We start from the raw sequence: 13,828 nt of genomic DNA on the forward strand, positions 1-13,828 counted from the left end.
CCGTTTCCTTTCATCCTATTGCTTGTTACTTGGCAGAAGAGACGAACACCTTCCATGCTACAATCTCCTTTCTGGCAGCTGTAGACAGCAATCAGATCTCCCCTCAGCCTCCTTTTCTCCAGGCTAAACAGCTGCAGTTCCCTTAGCTGCTACTCATAAGACTTATGCTCCAGACCCCTCACCAGCTTCTTTCTTGTGGTGAGGGATCCAAAACTGAGCACAAGATTCAAGGTGCGGCCTCCCCAGCGTGGAGGACAGCGGGACTATCATTGCCCAGTCCTGCTGGCCACACTATTCCTGATACAAGCCAGGATGCTCTTAGCATTTTCAGCTAACTGGGCACACTGCTAGCTTATGTTCATCCAGCTGTTGACCAACACCCTCGGGTCCTTTCCTGTGGGACAGCTTTCCAGCCACTCATCCCTGAGCCTGTAGTGCTGCTTGAGGTTGTTATGACCCAAGTGCAGGACCTGGCACTTGGCCTTGTTGAACCTCATACAATTGGCTTCAGTCCAACAATCCCTCTGTACGGCCTTCCTACCCTCCAGCAGATCAACACTACCATCCAACCTGGTGTCATCTGTAAACTTACTGATGGCACCCTAGGTCCCCTCGTCCAGATTATTGATAATGATATTAAACTGGTCCCAGTACTGAGCCCTGGGGAACATCACTCACGACAGGCTGCTAACTGGATTTTACTCTGTTTACTGCAACTCTTTGGGCCCAGCCATCCACACAAAACCCAGCAATGAGTATGCTCATCCAAGCCGTGAGCAGCCAGTTTCTCCAGGAGAATGCTGTGGGAAACGGTGTCAAAGGCTTTACTGAAGTCTAGGTAGACAACATCCACAGCCTTTCCCTCATTCAATGAGCAAGTCAGCTTGTCACAGAAGACCAGAATAGTCAAGCAGGACTTGCCTTTCATAAACCCATGTTGACTGGGCCTGATGCTGTACATGCCATGTGATGGCACTCAGGATGATCTGGTACATAACCTTCCCTGGCACTGAGCTCAGACTGACAGTCCTGTCATTTCCTGGATCCTCCTTCTGGTTGTTTTTGTAGATGGGTGTCACATCTGTTAACCTCCAGTCAACTGCGACCTCCTTGGTTAGCCAGGACTGCTAATACGTAATTCAAAGTGGCCTGGTGAACAAGATCCTTCAGAATCCTTGGGTAGATCCCATCTGGCCCCATAGACTTATGTGTGTCTAAGTGGTGTAGCAGGTCGCTAACCATTTTGGATTGGATTATTGCAGCTTCATTTTGCTCCCCAGCCCTGGCTCAGGTGGCTGTGTACCTAGAGCACAACTGGTTTTACTTGTTAAAGTCTGTGGCAAAGAAAGCATTAAGTGTCTTCTGTGTCTCTACTGAAACAGGAGATTTGGTATATCTTGCAATATTTTATCGAGCTAGGCTTTATTTAAAGTTGGATTCATACGGTTGTGTATAAAAGCATTAGCATGAAGAGACAGATGTGTGTATACATAGAGAGGTATATTAATTAAATCTCCTAGGTTTTGCATTTTTTTTGTCTTCTAGTTTTGTGCTGTAAGTTTCAGCGCACATATGAAACAAAATGGTTTGGGAAATTTGTGAAATAGGATTTGGTTAGTATCTCTTGTTTTGGCTTGCCTCTTTTTCAGTAGGGTCCTTATCAAATGCAGCTATATACAGTGAAACCTATTGGTTGCAATGTCATTAAAGTAAATCTTGAAGTACTATGTGAAGGTTTTGAAACTATAAACCATTAACACGTTTTGCCTCAACCAGTTATTGGTAGGGAAAGCTTATATCTTAATCCTGGAAGATTTACATCACTGAGTACATCTCTGAAATCACACTGTATTTTGCACTGTGTGAACCTCAAGAAAACATCTATTCAACAACTCAGTTGCAGAATTAAAAGTATCAGATTATTGCAAGGTGGAGAACACTTTCAGTTGGCTGTGACTCAAGTATATCTTTACCTGACAGTATTTTTGTGTGTTTTCCCAATAAGCTATTTATTGAAAATTCTCTAAGCATGTGAGGGCCTGAGACTGAAGTTATTTTTGCAAAGATTAAGAACTCTCTACCTCAGGCAGAAGGAGGTCTTTGTGATTAAACCCGTAGTCATTGACAGTGGCCTTGAATAAGAAAAAAAAAAAAAAACACAACACAAAACCAGCAAACATGAAAAACCAAAACAAAAAAAACCGCCTAAAACTAGTCACAGAGTGCCAGCAGCTCACATGCTAGTATAAGATATACTGCAAATATTTTTTAACACAAGAGAAAATTGAGGTATAATGAACATCAATAGAAAAAACCCCTTTTCTAAGTAACTAACAGGTAAATTTAAACTTTTGTTTCCTTTTTTTGTGTTGATATATTTGTTGTTAAAGATAGGTAACTTACATGGGGTGAGTTATGAAACCACATATTTTCAGGAGCCATGCATTTTTTCTTCCTTTGAAACTGGTCTGGATTTTTCCTTTGAGGCCATTCTTGAAATGCTATTCATTTTTGTAAAGGTGCGTGCAATGCTAAAACTTGTCAGAATTTGCATACCTCTGTATCGGTTAACTGAGGTACAATATTACTGATTATTTTGGCAAAGGATTCTATTTGCATCCCGAAGTAAATAGGTGGTGGATTTGATTTGGACTGATTTGTGCTCTCTCACACCTCCATGAATAAAGTTTTTTTTGTGGTTTTTTGTTTGTTTGTTTGTTTTTTAAGATATCAAGCATATCATAAATATGTGCAACAAAATGTTGAGACTGAAAGTGTTAAGACAAGTACTTTGGTGATAGTATACACACTAAAAATAATGTATCCATGACTGTTTTGGCTTCATAATCCATTTTGACTGAAATTTTATCTGTTTTCTAATAGTTCAATTGTGACTAATATCAAATGATCTCACAGGCAGAATTTCTGGCTTCAGTAGTTGAGACCTGAACATGATGTTACTTGTGTTAAGAACCTAAGAATGTAAGGAAAAAAACAAAACAAAAACACAAAAAAAAAAACCCACAAAAAATCTGTGGGCTTATGAAAGTCTTAATAATATAGAGATGTGGAATTCAATGTATGTATTGGAGGATCATTGTATTTGAACAAGTAAAAGGGGCATTTGGCAGAGCTCTACTGGTGGGGCCTATATACTTACTAACAGAATTCAGTGACTAATTGGAGTTCATAGCTGGGGTGCTGTCTGCATAAAAGGCCTGTTAACACCCCTCTGTAACTGAGTTGTCTTTCCTTCAGTTAGGCTCTTTTATAAGTTGTGGTCAGTTTGAGCTTTCTTTTGCTGGGCACGCCTGAATAAGCAGCTTCCCTCCTTCTCCCTCCCTGTTCTCTACTTTTTTTTAATCTCCTGTCCAAGTGCCTGTCCTAAGTTGACTGTGCTGTTTTCTCACAAAACACACTGAGGAACCGACATGGGTCAAAATTACGTAGCAGAAAAGAGGAGGTACAGTTTTGTCTGTGTTATTAATCCCAATGGTTTCTGATTCTGCGCAGTTGCCCAGTTGGTAATTGCAGAGGAGCTGAGGGGATGGGGTGCTAAAGCTGCGAGAAGTGCAGGAGCTGCTTCATCAGTTGCTGTCACCAGGAGCTGTGCTCCCAAAGGAACAGTCTTAATTGAGTGCAAAGCTTTCTGTATCTTCTATAAATGTGATTTCTTGTCTGGCAGTACAATCGAGATGCTGCTGAGCTCAACCATAGTGTTCCTTCTCCATTCCTGTGCAGTGCTTCTCTCGTCTACATGGGACAGTAGAGTTTCCCTCCAGTTACCAGAGAGGGAATTAATTAATCTTTTAATGCAGCTTGAAGTTACAGGGTGTCCCTCTGAGACGCTTTTGCATTGTCATGAAGTGCTAGTGTGGACAGCTTCTACCAAAATAAACTAAGCTAGTTTAGGAGAATTTAAGCAGTGTGGAAAACAAATTCAGTGAAAACTCTTAGATACTTGAAAAATTCTGCCTCTGAGTGCATGAAATTATATTCTAAAATCTTTGAATCATTAAAAACTTTATTTCAAGGTCAGAGCTACTGATGCCCATGTAAATTAACTGGACTGTCACATAACTGAGAAGCTTCTAATTTTTTAAAAATTATTTTTTATTTTATTTTTAGAGAGCAACAGTCTGCTATATTTGTGATCTACAATGAATGCCAAATCTGCAATCAGCAAAGAAATTTTTGCCCCACATGATGAAAGGATGCTGGGAGCTGTCCAAGTGAAAAGAAGAACAAAAAAAAAGATTCCTTTCCTAGCTACTGGGGGTCAGGGTGAATATTTAACATACATCTGCTTGTCAGGTAAGATTAATGATTTTGACATCCAGTTATCTGGTTTGGTTTATCTTTGATTAACTGATTAGATGCTATTCATAGCCATACGGAGCTGGTTGACTTGAATCTTAATGTAACCAGAGAATTATGATGCTTATATCTTAAATCTTGAGAAACCACATGCTCGAGGCTATTAACATTTATACCATATAATAAATTCAACAGGTGGTTTCATTGTTTTAAAAAAGATTAGGTGTTCTCTCACAACATAGCTGCACAGTATGAACTAATAGAATATTTGGTAACAGTCTTTGCTTATTGAGGTTGAGATTTTTCTTGAAGGGGTGAACTTTACATTATATTTCTGTTTAATGCACTGAAATATTTTTTGAAGTAAATATGCCTTCTTTTTCTTATTTGCTTGTTTTACCAGCTCAGTGAGTACTTAGATATGCAACCTTCAGCCAGAATATTTTCAGTTCATTGAAAAGAACAGTGGTGCTGTGTGTCAATCACCTGCCTTTAAAAGGGGTGAAGATGGAAATATTTGAATTGAATGAGTAAAGGATGTGTAAAGGCTTGTGTTGTGAGAGGTCATGGGGAACAGGGAGAAATGATCTATTTGCTGCTGATGTGTTCAGATGAAATTGAGTTTCTCCAAGGTCAAACCAGAACTTGTGAGAGTTGATTTCAGAAACAGGGCAGGTAGCAGTTGTACAATATTTTGCTTTTTGCCTTTTTTTTTTTTTTTTTTTAATAAAAGTGAAAGTACAATTATTTTCTTTTGGAAGTGTATAAATGAAGGCCATTGATTGGGTAACCTATATTTAACTATGGTATTGTAGGCTTTTTGCTGGCTTTTTTTTTTTAATATTTTCTGTTTATTGTAGTGAAATTTAGCTTAATTAAGACTATGTCTCAAGGCAGTTGGAAAACAGTTTGTGATCCTGATTTGCCTGTAGTTTATACCTGTTTTCAAACTTAGTGGAATTCAGTTGCCTGGGGTTAAGTGTTCAGTGGAGTTTTAGGTTTCCAGCCCTTTTTCCAGAAAGGCAGAAATCCCTTGTTGTGTCTGTTTCTGTCAGCCAAGTGTGTGTGAATATCTTTGGTATCCTAGGGTCATTTAGTTACTCATGTTTTAGGCAGTATCAGTTGCTCCCTTTGAGTGTGTGTATCTAACTGGAAGTAAAACTAGTGGTCAGGGGAAGAAATGTTTTGTGAATCTCAGAAGACCACAGCTATTTTTTTGCCTAAATGGAAGATACTGTTTCATGAACGTTCAGTTTTGGTTTTTTTTTTTCCCCACTGAAAACCATGTTGAAACTTTCAAAACATAGGAAGTAAACCCCAATGACTCTACTACTGGTATAAGACATCACATACATGCCTGCAAAATTTACATTTATTGAATGTTATTGAATGAGATGTTATTTGTATGCATATGTGCAAATGCTTATATTAAGGTATAAACTGCAGAGTATATGCACACACATAACGAGGACCATGAAACAAAACAGGTGACTTCTTATTTACAACTGAGTGTTCTGCTTGTCACTGCCCCCAGAGACAGAGCTTCCAGGAAGGGCTTAAAAACTGATTCACTTGTGGTTGGGATACTCTTTTTGCATCTAAGGATTACAGGTTTTAATCCTCTCAGGTTGTAGTGGAAACTGGATCTAGGTCTCCCATCTCCTGAAGAAGTGTTCAAATCACTAACCTTTGAAGCAGATCTAAACTCCTCTTCCTTTGGCAGTCAATTTTTTTCAAGAGTCTGTTTTTTTTTTTCACAAGTCATCTCATTTTACAGAACGATCCCGTTCTAGGGCTGTGTAATAAGTTTTGGAATACTGAGCTGTTTTATACCCACGTTCATGAGGAAAGGTTAAAGATGTGATCTGTGCTTAAAATTTTCTATAGGCTAACGCTATTCAATAGATTGATTTTATTTGTTTATTTTTATTAGCATTCTGGGGAGCCTACCCTTCCTTCAGCTCCCCCACCTCCATGTTGATGTGTACCAACCAACATGTATTTTATGAGACTGGATGATCTTAGATACACCTAATGTTTTTCTACAAAAGAATAAGATCATGAGTAAGGAAGAAACAGAAGAGATCCTGACTTCAGCAGAGTTTCTTGATGACAAGGAGAAGCATTGAGGATCTAAATAAAATTACAGTGGGCACTGAAAAGCTGCATAGTCTTATTGGAAGAGCCCTCATGCATGGTTTGCTGTTAATGAGGTTTTGCAGGGATATGAGACTGGTTTTATTATATGTTTATACTCTGTTTTATGGAACTTACAGTATGATTGGTAATTTCAGTAAACAACAAGCAACTAGGGCAGGGACTATCTGGTTATGTTCATGTCTGAGGGCAACACAGAGTCCCAAACAATCTGATCAGAAAGATGATGCAATTCAATAGGGTCATGTGCAATTAGTTATTTAGTTGGGAATAATCAATGGCAGAAGACTAAGGGGTATGGAACAACTGTTTCTGCCACTGGGGTTAAAGGAAACTGTGACAGGTTTAAACTGTTTTTTGCTATTCTTGATGACTGTGTAGCAGTAATGGTTTCGTTGCAACAAGAGGCTGTGTTATAAGTTAAAGTTTTCCTTTAGTAAGGACAATTGATGTGGAGATGGCAGTTCTACTGTGTCTCCAAATGATCTGAGCTTAACTATATCTTGGATAACAGAAAATACTTGGTGACATTCCATTTTTCTGTGATTTGGTACAATCCATGAGACACAATGGGGGCTGCCTCTAGATTTTAGTTCCCATTTCAAGCAACACAGGCTTTTAATGCTGAGTGTTACAGCATCTCTGTTGTAAACACCTTTATCAGCCTTTGACTCTCGTCTCTTTTTCCCAGGTTTGCTATGTATTAGGTAAACATAGTGACCAGAGTGTATTTGTGTTCTTAGATTCGTTGGACTAATTCAATTTGACCTTTGCTAAAAGGAATTTGATAGTTTACTGTTTAGAACTGAATTTGTCAGTTGAAAGAATACACATAGAATCTGACTTGTTAAGGAACTTATAAATATTTGGGTTTATAAAATATCCTGCCTAGTCAAGTTTCGTTCAAGATAGGATACAGAAAATTAAACATAAGCCATTGCGACAGCTACTTTTATTTACTGCTCAGTCGGTAACTGACAAATTGCACCAATTGTTATAATGGGAGTTAAACGTTTTCCTTTCTGTGTTGAATTGAAAATACATTATATTGTAATTGTTGTTTATCTGCATATTTGTAAGCATGGATAGAGACACTGAGCCCTTAGGCCTCAAAGAGATGGGATAGTGAAGCATTAACAGAATCTATTTTTGAGTGGAACAAGATAGGAGTGTAAGGGAGATTCTTCCTTAAAATTTGTATTTGAAGTATGTACTGGATTCTTTTATTTGACAATACTAAATATTGAATTGGTTAGAAGGATATACTCATTAATGCTCTGAAAAGGTGTGCCTAAAGCCTGTCATCTGAAACTGGTGACAGGTTAAGGTAAGAAAGCTCTAGCAAGACTGCTTGCTAGACTGGTGGAAACTGGGCAGCTGAGTTACCTGAAGTCTTCTGGCCTGCTAGTGTGGTGGGGCTGGCCAAGGTAGACTGGCAAGCAGAGCCAAGAGAGATCTTTTGGGATTTACTTACTTGAAGAGCAAGAAAGGAGTAGACAGATGGGAAACACAGAGGTGGGGTAGCTGTAGGCAGAACAGAGAAGATGAAAGCTGCGAGTTTTGGTTGTGTGGTTTTTTGTTTTTGTTTTTTTTTTTTTTTTTTTAAAGTTAGAAGAGGATTTGACACAGAGAAAATACAAGAAATTCAGAGCTGAAAGTGGATATTTAGCACCTCCTCCGCACTACCAGACCCAGTGACAGTTATTGGATCAGATCTACATTTTAATTTTGTCACCATTGTCTTATATAATTGAAACACAGTTGTTTAAAATAGTTCATAGCCTTATTTAGAATTCTGAATTAAGTATAAATACTTAAAAGGTCATTTCAGAAATACAGGACAGTGGTGATCTCTCCTATTTGCTCGTGCAGTTCTGTGTGTGTTATTTCCTTTGACACACTATCATTATGTTTTTTAAGTAACTTCTGATTTTTAAAAAGGTTTTTAATTTGTTGTAGTGCATTGGAAGTGGTTCAGTTTGTACATGCGGATGTGGTGTTAACCTTTCAAGACTAAAAATCTATTGCAGTTGCAGTGAACTGAATGAACCAGATGGTTCCTTTTGAACTCGAATTCCTGTGTGTCATAATGCACTCAGTTTAACTGTGCTGCTCCTTCTAGTCCTGCTAGAAAGCTTGGGATTTGACTGTAAAGCTGAAGGTGTTTTAAACTGGGAGTGGAACTTCTTCTTATGTGGTTACAAGTTTTATAGTGTTCTTTCTTTGCAATGTCCAAATTAGATTAACGTATTGTCAGTTCAGGAATTTTTTTGGATGGCTTTTATGCAAAAGTACGATCTCTTAAGAATAGTGCTAGGAAAGCAAAAGAAAATGCAAAGAAATAATAAGAAATAATATACAAAAATAAGATGTACATGCAGAGGCAGTGTGTGCATTTTTCTTCCTCTTTTAACCTTATTGACCATGTCACACACTTTTTCAACAGATGAGCATGAAATCGGTTAGAATGCTTTTTGTGGTTACCCCAGAAGGTTTTTGGTTTTGTTTTAACTTCTGTTTCAAAGTATACAGAGAGACCTTATTGGCTTAAATACTTCTGTGAATATCCTGTGCTCTTACCGCACACTTATTTCACCACGTCTCTAACCACACCACTTGGTTACACTATCAACACAAGCTTTGTATCCTGATTTTTGCCTCTATAGCATACGGTCCTGTGAAGTTGTTGTTCCAAATATGAATTTGTTGTTTGTCCCATGGTGGCTGCACATGGAATAGAATATTACCCACGAATGACCTATATCTCTTATTCCTGTAGCTGCCAGAAATTGGCCATAATTTCATGGGGAGTTCAACAGCAGGTTAAGTGGAATTGAGTTATCAGCATGGTAGCTTAACCAAAATTGCAAAGTAGTGAGAAGGAGCTTCATATCAAAATAATTGTTTTCTATTAATGTGCTCTCATTTTCCATTTGAGTTTTGCTACTGTACTAAAGATACAATCTTCCAATTTATTTTCTGTATTTTCTCATTGAAAAAAACAAACAAACAAACAAAAAAAACCAAAACAGAACAAAAAACCATCCAATTTTCAGGAGCTCATAGTGTATAAGATTCTTGTGGTTACTTCTCAGGATATGCGAAATCAAAGTAAACTTGATTTTCCACTGACTTTCCAGGGAATGCTGTAATTGCCTCCCCATAAGGTGTACTGAGGTATTCTGTGTGGGATATTTTTGTGTTTGTGGGTCTTTTTGTGTTTGGTTGGTTTGTTTGTCGGGGGAGAGGTGCGTTTCCCTGCTGTTTAAATATGTATAAAGGAATGAGAAATGAGAATACTTCAGTGTTCATGGTCAGACATAGGGTATTCCTTTTGAGTCTGACCCACTTAGATGTCAGACTCTCTAATGAATGCTTCTTTATTTAAGCAAAATAGACAAGATTGACATGAGAAATTCAGTCAGCCCAGAAAAACATGCATCCCAAATGGTGGTCCAGTCTTCTGCAAGCTCTGACCTGAACAGACATTTGAAGACAGCTGCACACCAGCTGTAGTACCGTCCATAGCCCCATGGACCCAGGCTGGCACAGCACGGTGAGGTACCTGGGTACAGGCTGGTATGTGCAGTCAGGGGAAGTATCTCTGGTACCCAGATTTAACACAAGGGCTTCCTGTTGCAGATGGTGACTTTAAAGGAAAGACTTAAATTCTGTTCCTCAGAGAAGACTGATGTTAGGTATTGTTACATCTTGGATAAGTTCCGTGAGTACTAACCATCAGCGTAAGAAGAGTGGCTGCCTCAACAATTCTCTGCTTAACACTTGTGCATTTTATCTGAAAATACCTGATAACTTTCTCATGTCCAATGGAGAAACTATTCCAGAATTCAATAGACAGGACTCTGCAATGTAGAAAATAAATGTACTATTCCTTCTTCATTGGCTTTTTTTTAATGTCAGAGTACAGACACATGAGAGACTTCATATTTTTTGCTACTGATCCCTCTAAAACTTTGTGCAGAGTCAATGTCTGCTTTTTCTTCCAGCACTGCACATGTTTTGAGCAGATTTTGCTTTCATGTTGACTAAGTCAAAGTGATACAATTTGCTAGTGTGGGTGGAGTTAAACTGATACCGCATTCTGTGTTTTCCACACATGTGTAGGTAGCTTCCAGTTTAAAGGCAAGTTCGTGTTTATTGCTGGACTACTGTGGACTGATGCCTCTGCCTGTCTAGGGCCCACGCTGATGTAGATAATTACGGAAAGTTACATAGTGTGTCACTGAAGACTTTTGGGAAGAAGCTGTGGAAGTGTGTCAGGAATGGCATTAAAGGTGACTGGTTTTGCCATTAGGTTAAGAAGATGCTCTCAGAGATCATTCAGGTTTACTTCTAAAGAGATTATTTTTTTAATACATTATTACATTATTTTTATTTTAGAGTAGCTTTTTTTTTGTTCCACATTATACTGCTAGATGCCTTTCGATATACTTTGATATACGTGTGCAGGCATATACCTGCGTAAAATGTGATCATACTAAATCCTTCTATTTTTATTCAGTCTTCACACAGTAATTGTTTTACTACCAGAAAGTAAATACACACAAGTGTTGTGAGCCTTTATATGCTATTTCATATATGCTATATCTTGTTTCCAATTTTCCTTTTTTTGTTTGTTTGTTTGTTTGTTTTATGTTTTCAGATTAGAAAATCTGTGAAACAGTTTTCTGGGTGTGTACAGTAAACTGTCTGTGTGATACTTAGTTGATAATTGGAGCTTAGTTGATAATTGGAAGACACTGGAATACTTAATTTTTGTCCTTCTAGCCATGGTTTAATCTTGAAAAATCAGCTTTTCTCATCTGGGGAAATACTTCATTCACTGAAGAAGCTTTCCAGGAAACCTTCTGAAATATGTAAACTCTGCACTGAAGTTTAAGGGCATATGTGAGAATTTCTTAAAGTGAGTCAGGAGACTGTGGCAAACATTGAAAAGTGTCAAGAACTGTGTCCTTTTTGATATGTATTGTTTTTTGCCTTGAAACTCTCAATGTTTGGAGAGTGGAATAGTTTAATTCCACTTCTTTGCTTTATTTGATCATTCCAATGCTTATCTGTTCTATTTCTGAGAGAGATAATGCCTTCTTGGGATTGTGTACATGGCAGATGATTTTCTTTACCACCGAGTGTATTTTAGACTGGTGCTCATATTTGTTGCTTATCAAGGTTATTTCCAGTGATGATATTGAATTGAAAAATTTCATTAAATGCTATGCAAAAAACCTCCCATGCTTGCCAACTGTAAGGATTACTACTGTAAAGGCAATTTCTGCATAACATAAATTCTCAATTGGAAAACATGTTTACAGCATCAAATACACAAGACTGATTATGGCCTTTCATGGATGGATGATTTTTTTCCCCTTACTAACATTGCTTCAGAAGTTACTCTGCGTGGAGTTCAAATCCTTTCTAAAAACCATAGGACTGAAGCAATTTCTGCATTGTTTTTACTAGGTTTCTAACTTGTTTTTACTAGGTTTTCCTTTAACCTTGTTTAACCATCATAGGAATTTGAAGGAATTCTCTTACATTTACTCTGCCTTTGCTTCCCCTTTCAAAATAGCTGCCTAAGAAATCATCAAAAGCTTTTGGTTAAAACTTTTTAAATTATTTAAAATTGTTATTTAGTATTATTATTTATTATTAAAAAAGCAAGGAAATAGAAGTTTACATATGTAGAGGCATATTATCATTAATCTTTCTGTGGAATGAACTAAGGTCCAGTACAACGTTGTCATTTTCTGTTCTAAGAGAAATAATAAATAAATAAATAAATTTCAAGAGATGTTTCAAACTTTGTCTTCTCTACCATGAGCCTCTAACTTGGCATATGTTTGCTCCTTTTTTTTTCCTTTAATAAACCAGAGCTTGAAAAAAAAAAAAAAAAAAAAAAAATTTAAAAAAAAAACAGGCTTCTTTTCCTTCCACCTCTTCCAAGGGTAATGTTTGTAACCATCACTGTTTCATGCCGGTAGTGGTTTCTTTAAGTTGAAGGTTTAATCATTCAGATACCTGTAGGGCAGATAAATGTCTGGCTCCTCTTGCTGTGAGTTCAACGACCTAAATTCACTGCTCTGTATTGACCATAGAGTTGGCTAAAGGAGAACACTGGTACTGTTGCTTAGCATGGCTACATTCATGTAGTGTACTGTGCATGTCTAAGTAAGCATATATTAAATGTATACATGGGTGTGAAGCTTTCATCTGCTCTTAGCTTCCAGCCCCAGGGCTGCTTGTATAAACTGTGAAAGCAGTTGTTTCCAGTAATGCTGGTTGATTGTAACTGACTGTGTGCTCAGATGTCTCTCATGTTGTGCCTTGGGAGACTGACAGCACAGTTAAGGGTAATGCCCATCTCAAAAACAGCTTCCCTGTTGTATTGCAGCTCAGTGAATTTGCCACAGTGTTGATGTTTTGGGTGCAGTGCTGTCAAACTGTAATTGCCTTCATCCAATTATACTGGAACAGGTTGCCTGGGGGGGTGGTAAATGCCTCATCCCTGGAAACATTCAAGGTCAGGGTGGGTGGAGCTCTAAGCAACCTGATCTCGTTGAAGATGATAGTCACAGAATGGTTTGTGTTGGAACAGACCTTAAAGATCATCTAGTTGAACTACCTGCCATGGGCAGGGACACCTTCCACTAGACCAGGTTACTCAAAGCCCCATCCAACCTGGCCTTGAACGCTTCCAGGAATAGGGCATCCACAGTTTCCTTGGGCCGCCTGTTCCAGTGTCTCACCACCCTCATGGTGAAGAATTTCTTCCTAGTATCTGATTTAAATCTACTCTTTCAGTTTAAAGCCACTACCCCTTGTCCTATCACTACATGCCCTTGTAAAAGTTCCCTCTTCAGCTTTCTTGTTAGGTCCCCTTTAGGTATAGGAAGGCTCCTATAAGGTCTCCCTGGAGCCTCCTCTTCCCCAGGCTGAACAACTCCAACTCTCAGCCTGTCATCATAGGAGGGCTGCTCCAGCCCTCTGATCATCTTTGTGGGCCTCCTCCAGACTTGCTCCAACAGGTCCATGTCCCTCTTATGTTGGGGGTCCCAGAGATGCATGCACTACTCCAGGTGGGGTCTCAAGAGAGCAGAATAGAGGGGGAGAATTGTCTCTCTCAACTTGCTGTCAACACTTCTTTTTATGCAGCCCAGGATACAATTTGCTTTCTGGTCTGCAAGTGCACATTGCCAGGTCATGTTGAGCTTCCTGTCAACCAACATCTCCAAGTCCTTATCCTCAGGGCTGCTCTCGATCCATTCTCTGCCTAGCCTGTATTTGTGCTTGGGTTTTCCCCAATCACCATGCAGGACCTTGCCCTTGTTGAACTTAG

At 38.5% G+C, this 13,828-nt stretch overlaps 1 protein-coding gene across 5 annotated transcripts in view; it reads left to right on the forward strand.

Moving 5' to 3' along the window:
• Positions 1 to 13,828, forward strand: part of STXBP6 (syntaxin binding protein 6) — a 133,103-nt gene that overhangs the window by 36,532 nt on the left and 82,743 nt on the right. For all 5 annotated transcript variants that reach the window (XM_065064168.1, XM_065064169.1, XM_065064170.1 and 2 more), the window contains exon 2: positions 4,129 to 4,314. In XM_065064168.1, the coding sequence (XP_064920240.1) occupies positions 4,161 to 4,314 (154 nt within the window). In that variant the 5' untranslated portion in view covers positions 4,129 to 4,160. The remainder of the gene's footprint in view (positions 1 to 4,128; positions 4,315 to 13,828) is intronic.

Source organism: Columba livia, chromosome 5 (assembly GCF_036013475.1).
Source record: "Columba livia isolate bColLiv1 breed racing homer chromosome 5, bColLiv1.pat.W.v2, whole genome shotgun sequence".
NCBI classification, from domain to species: domain Eukaryota; kingdom Metazoa; phylum Chordata; class Aves; order Columbiformes; family Columbidae; genus Columba; species Columba livia.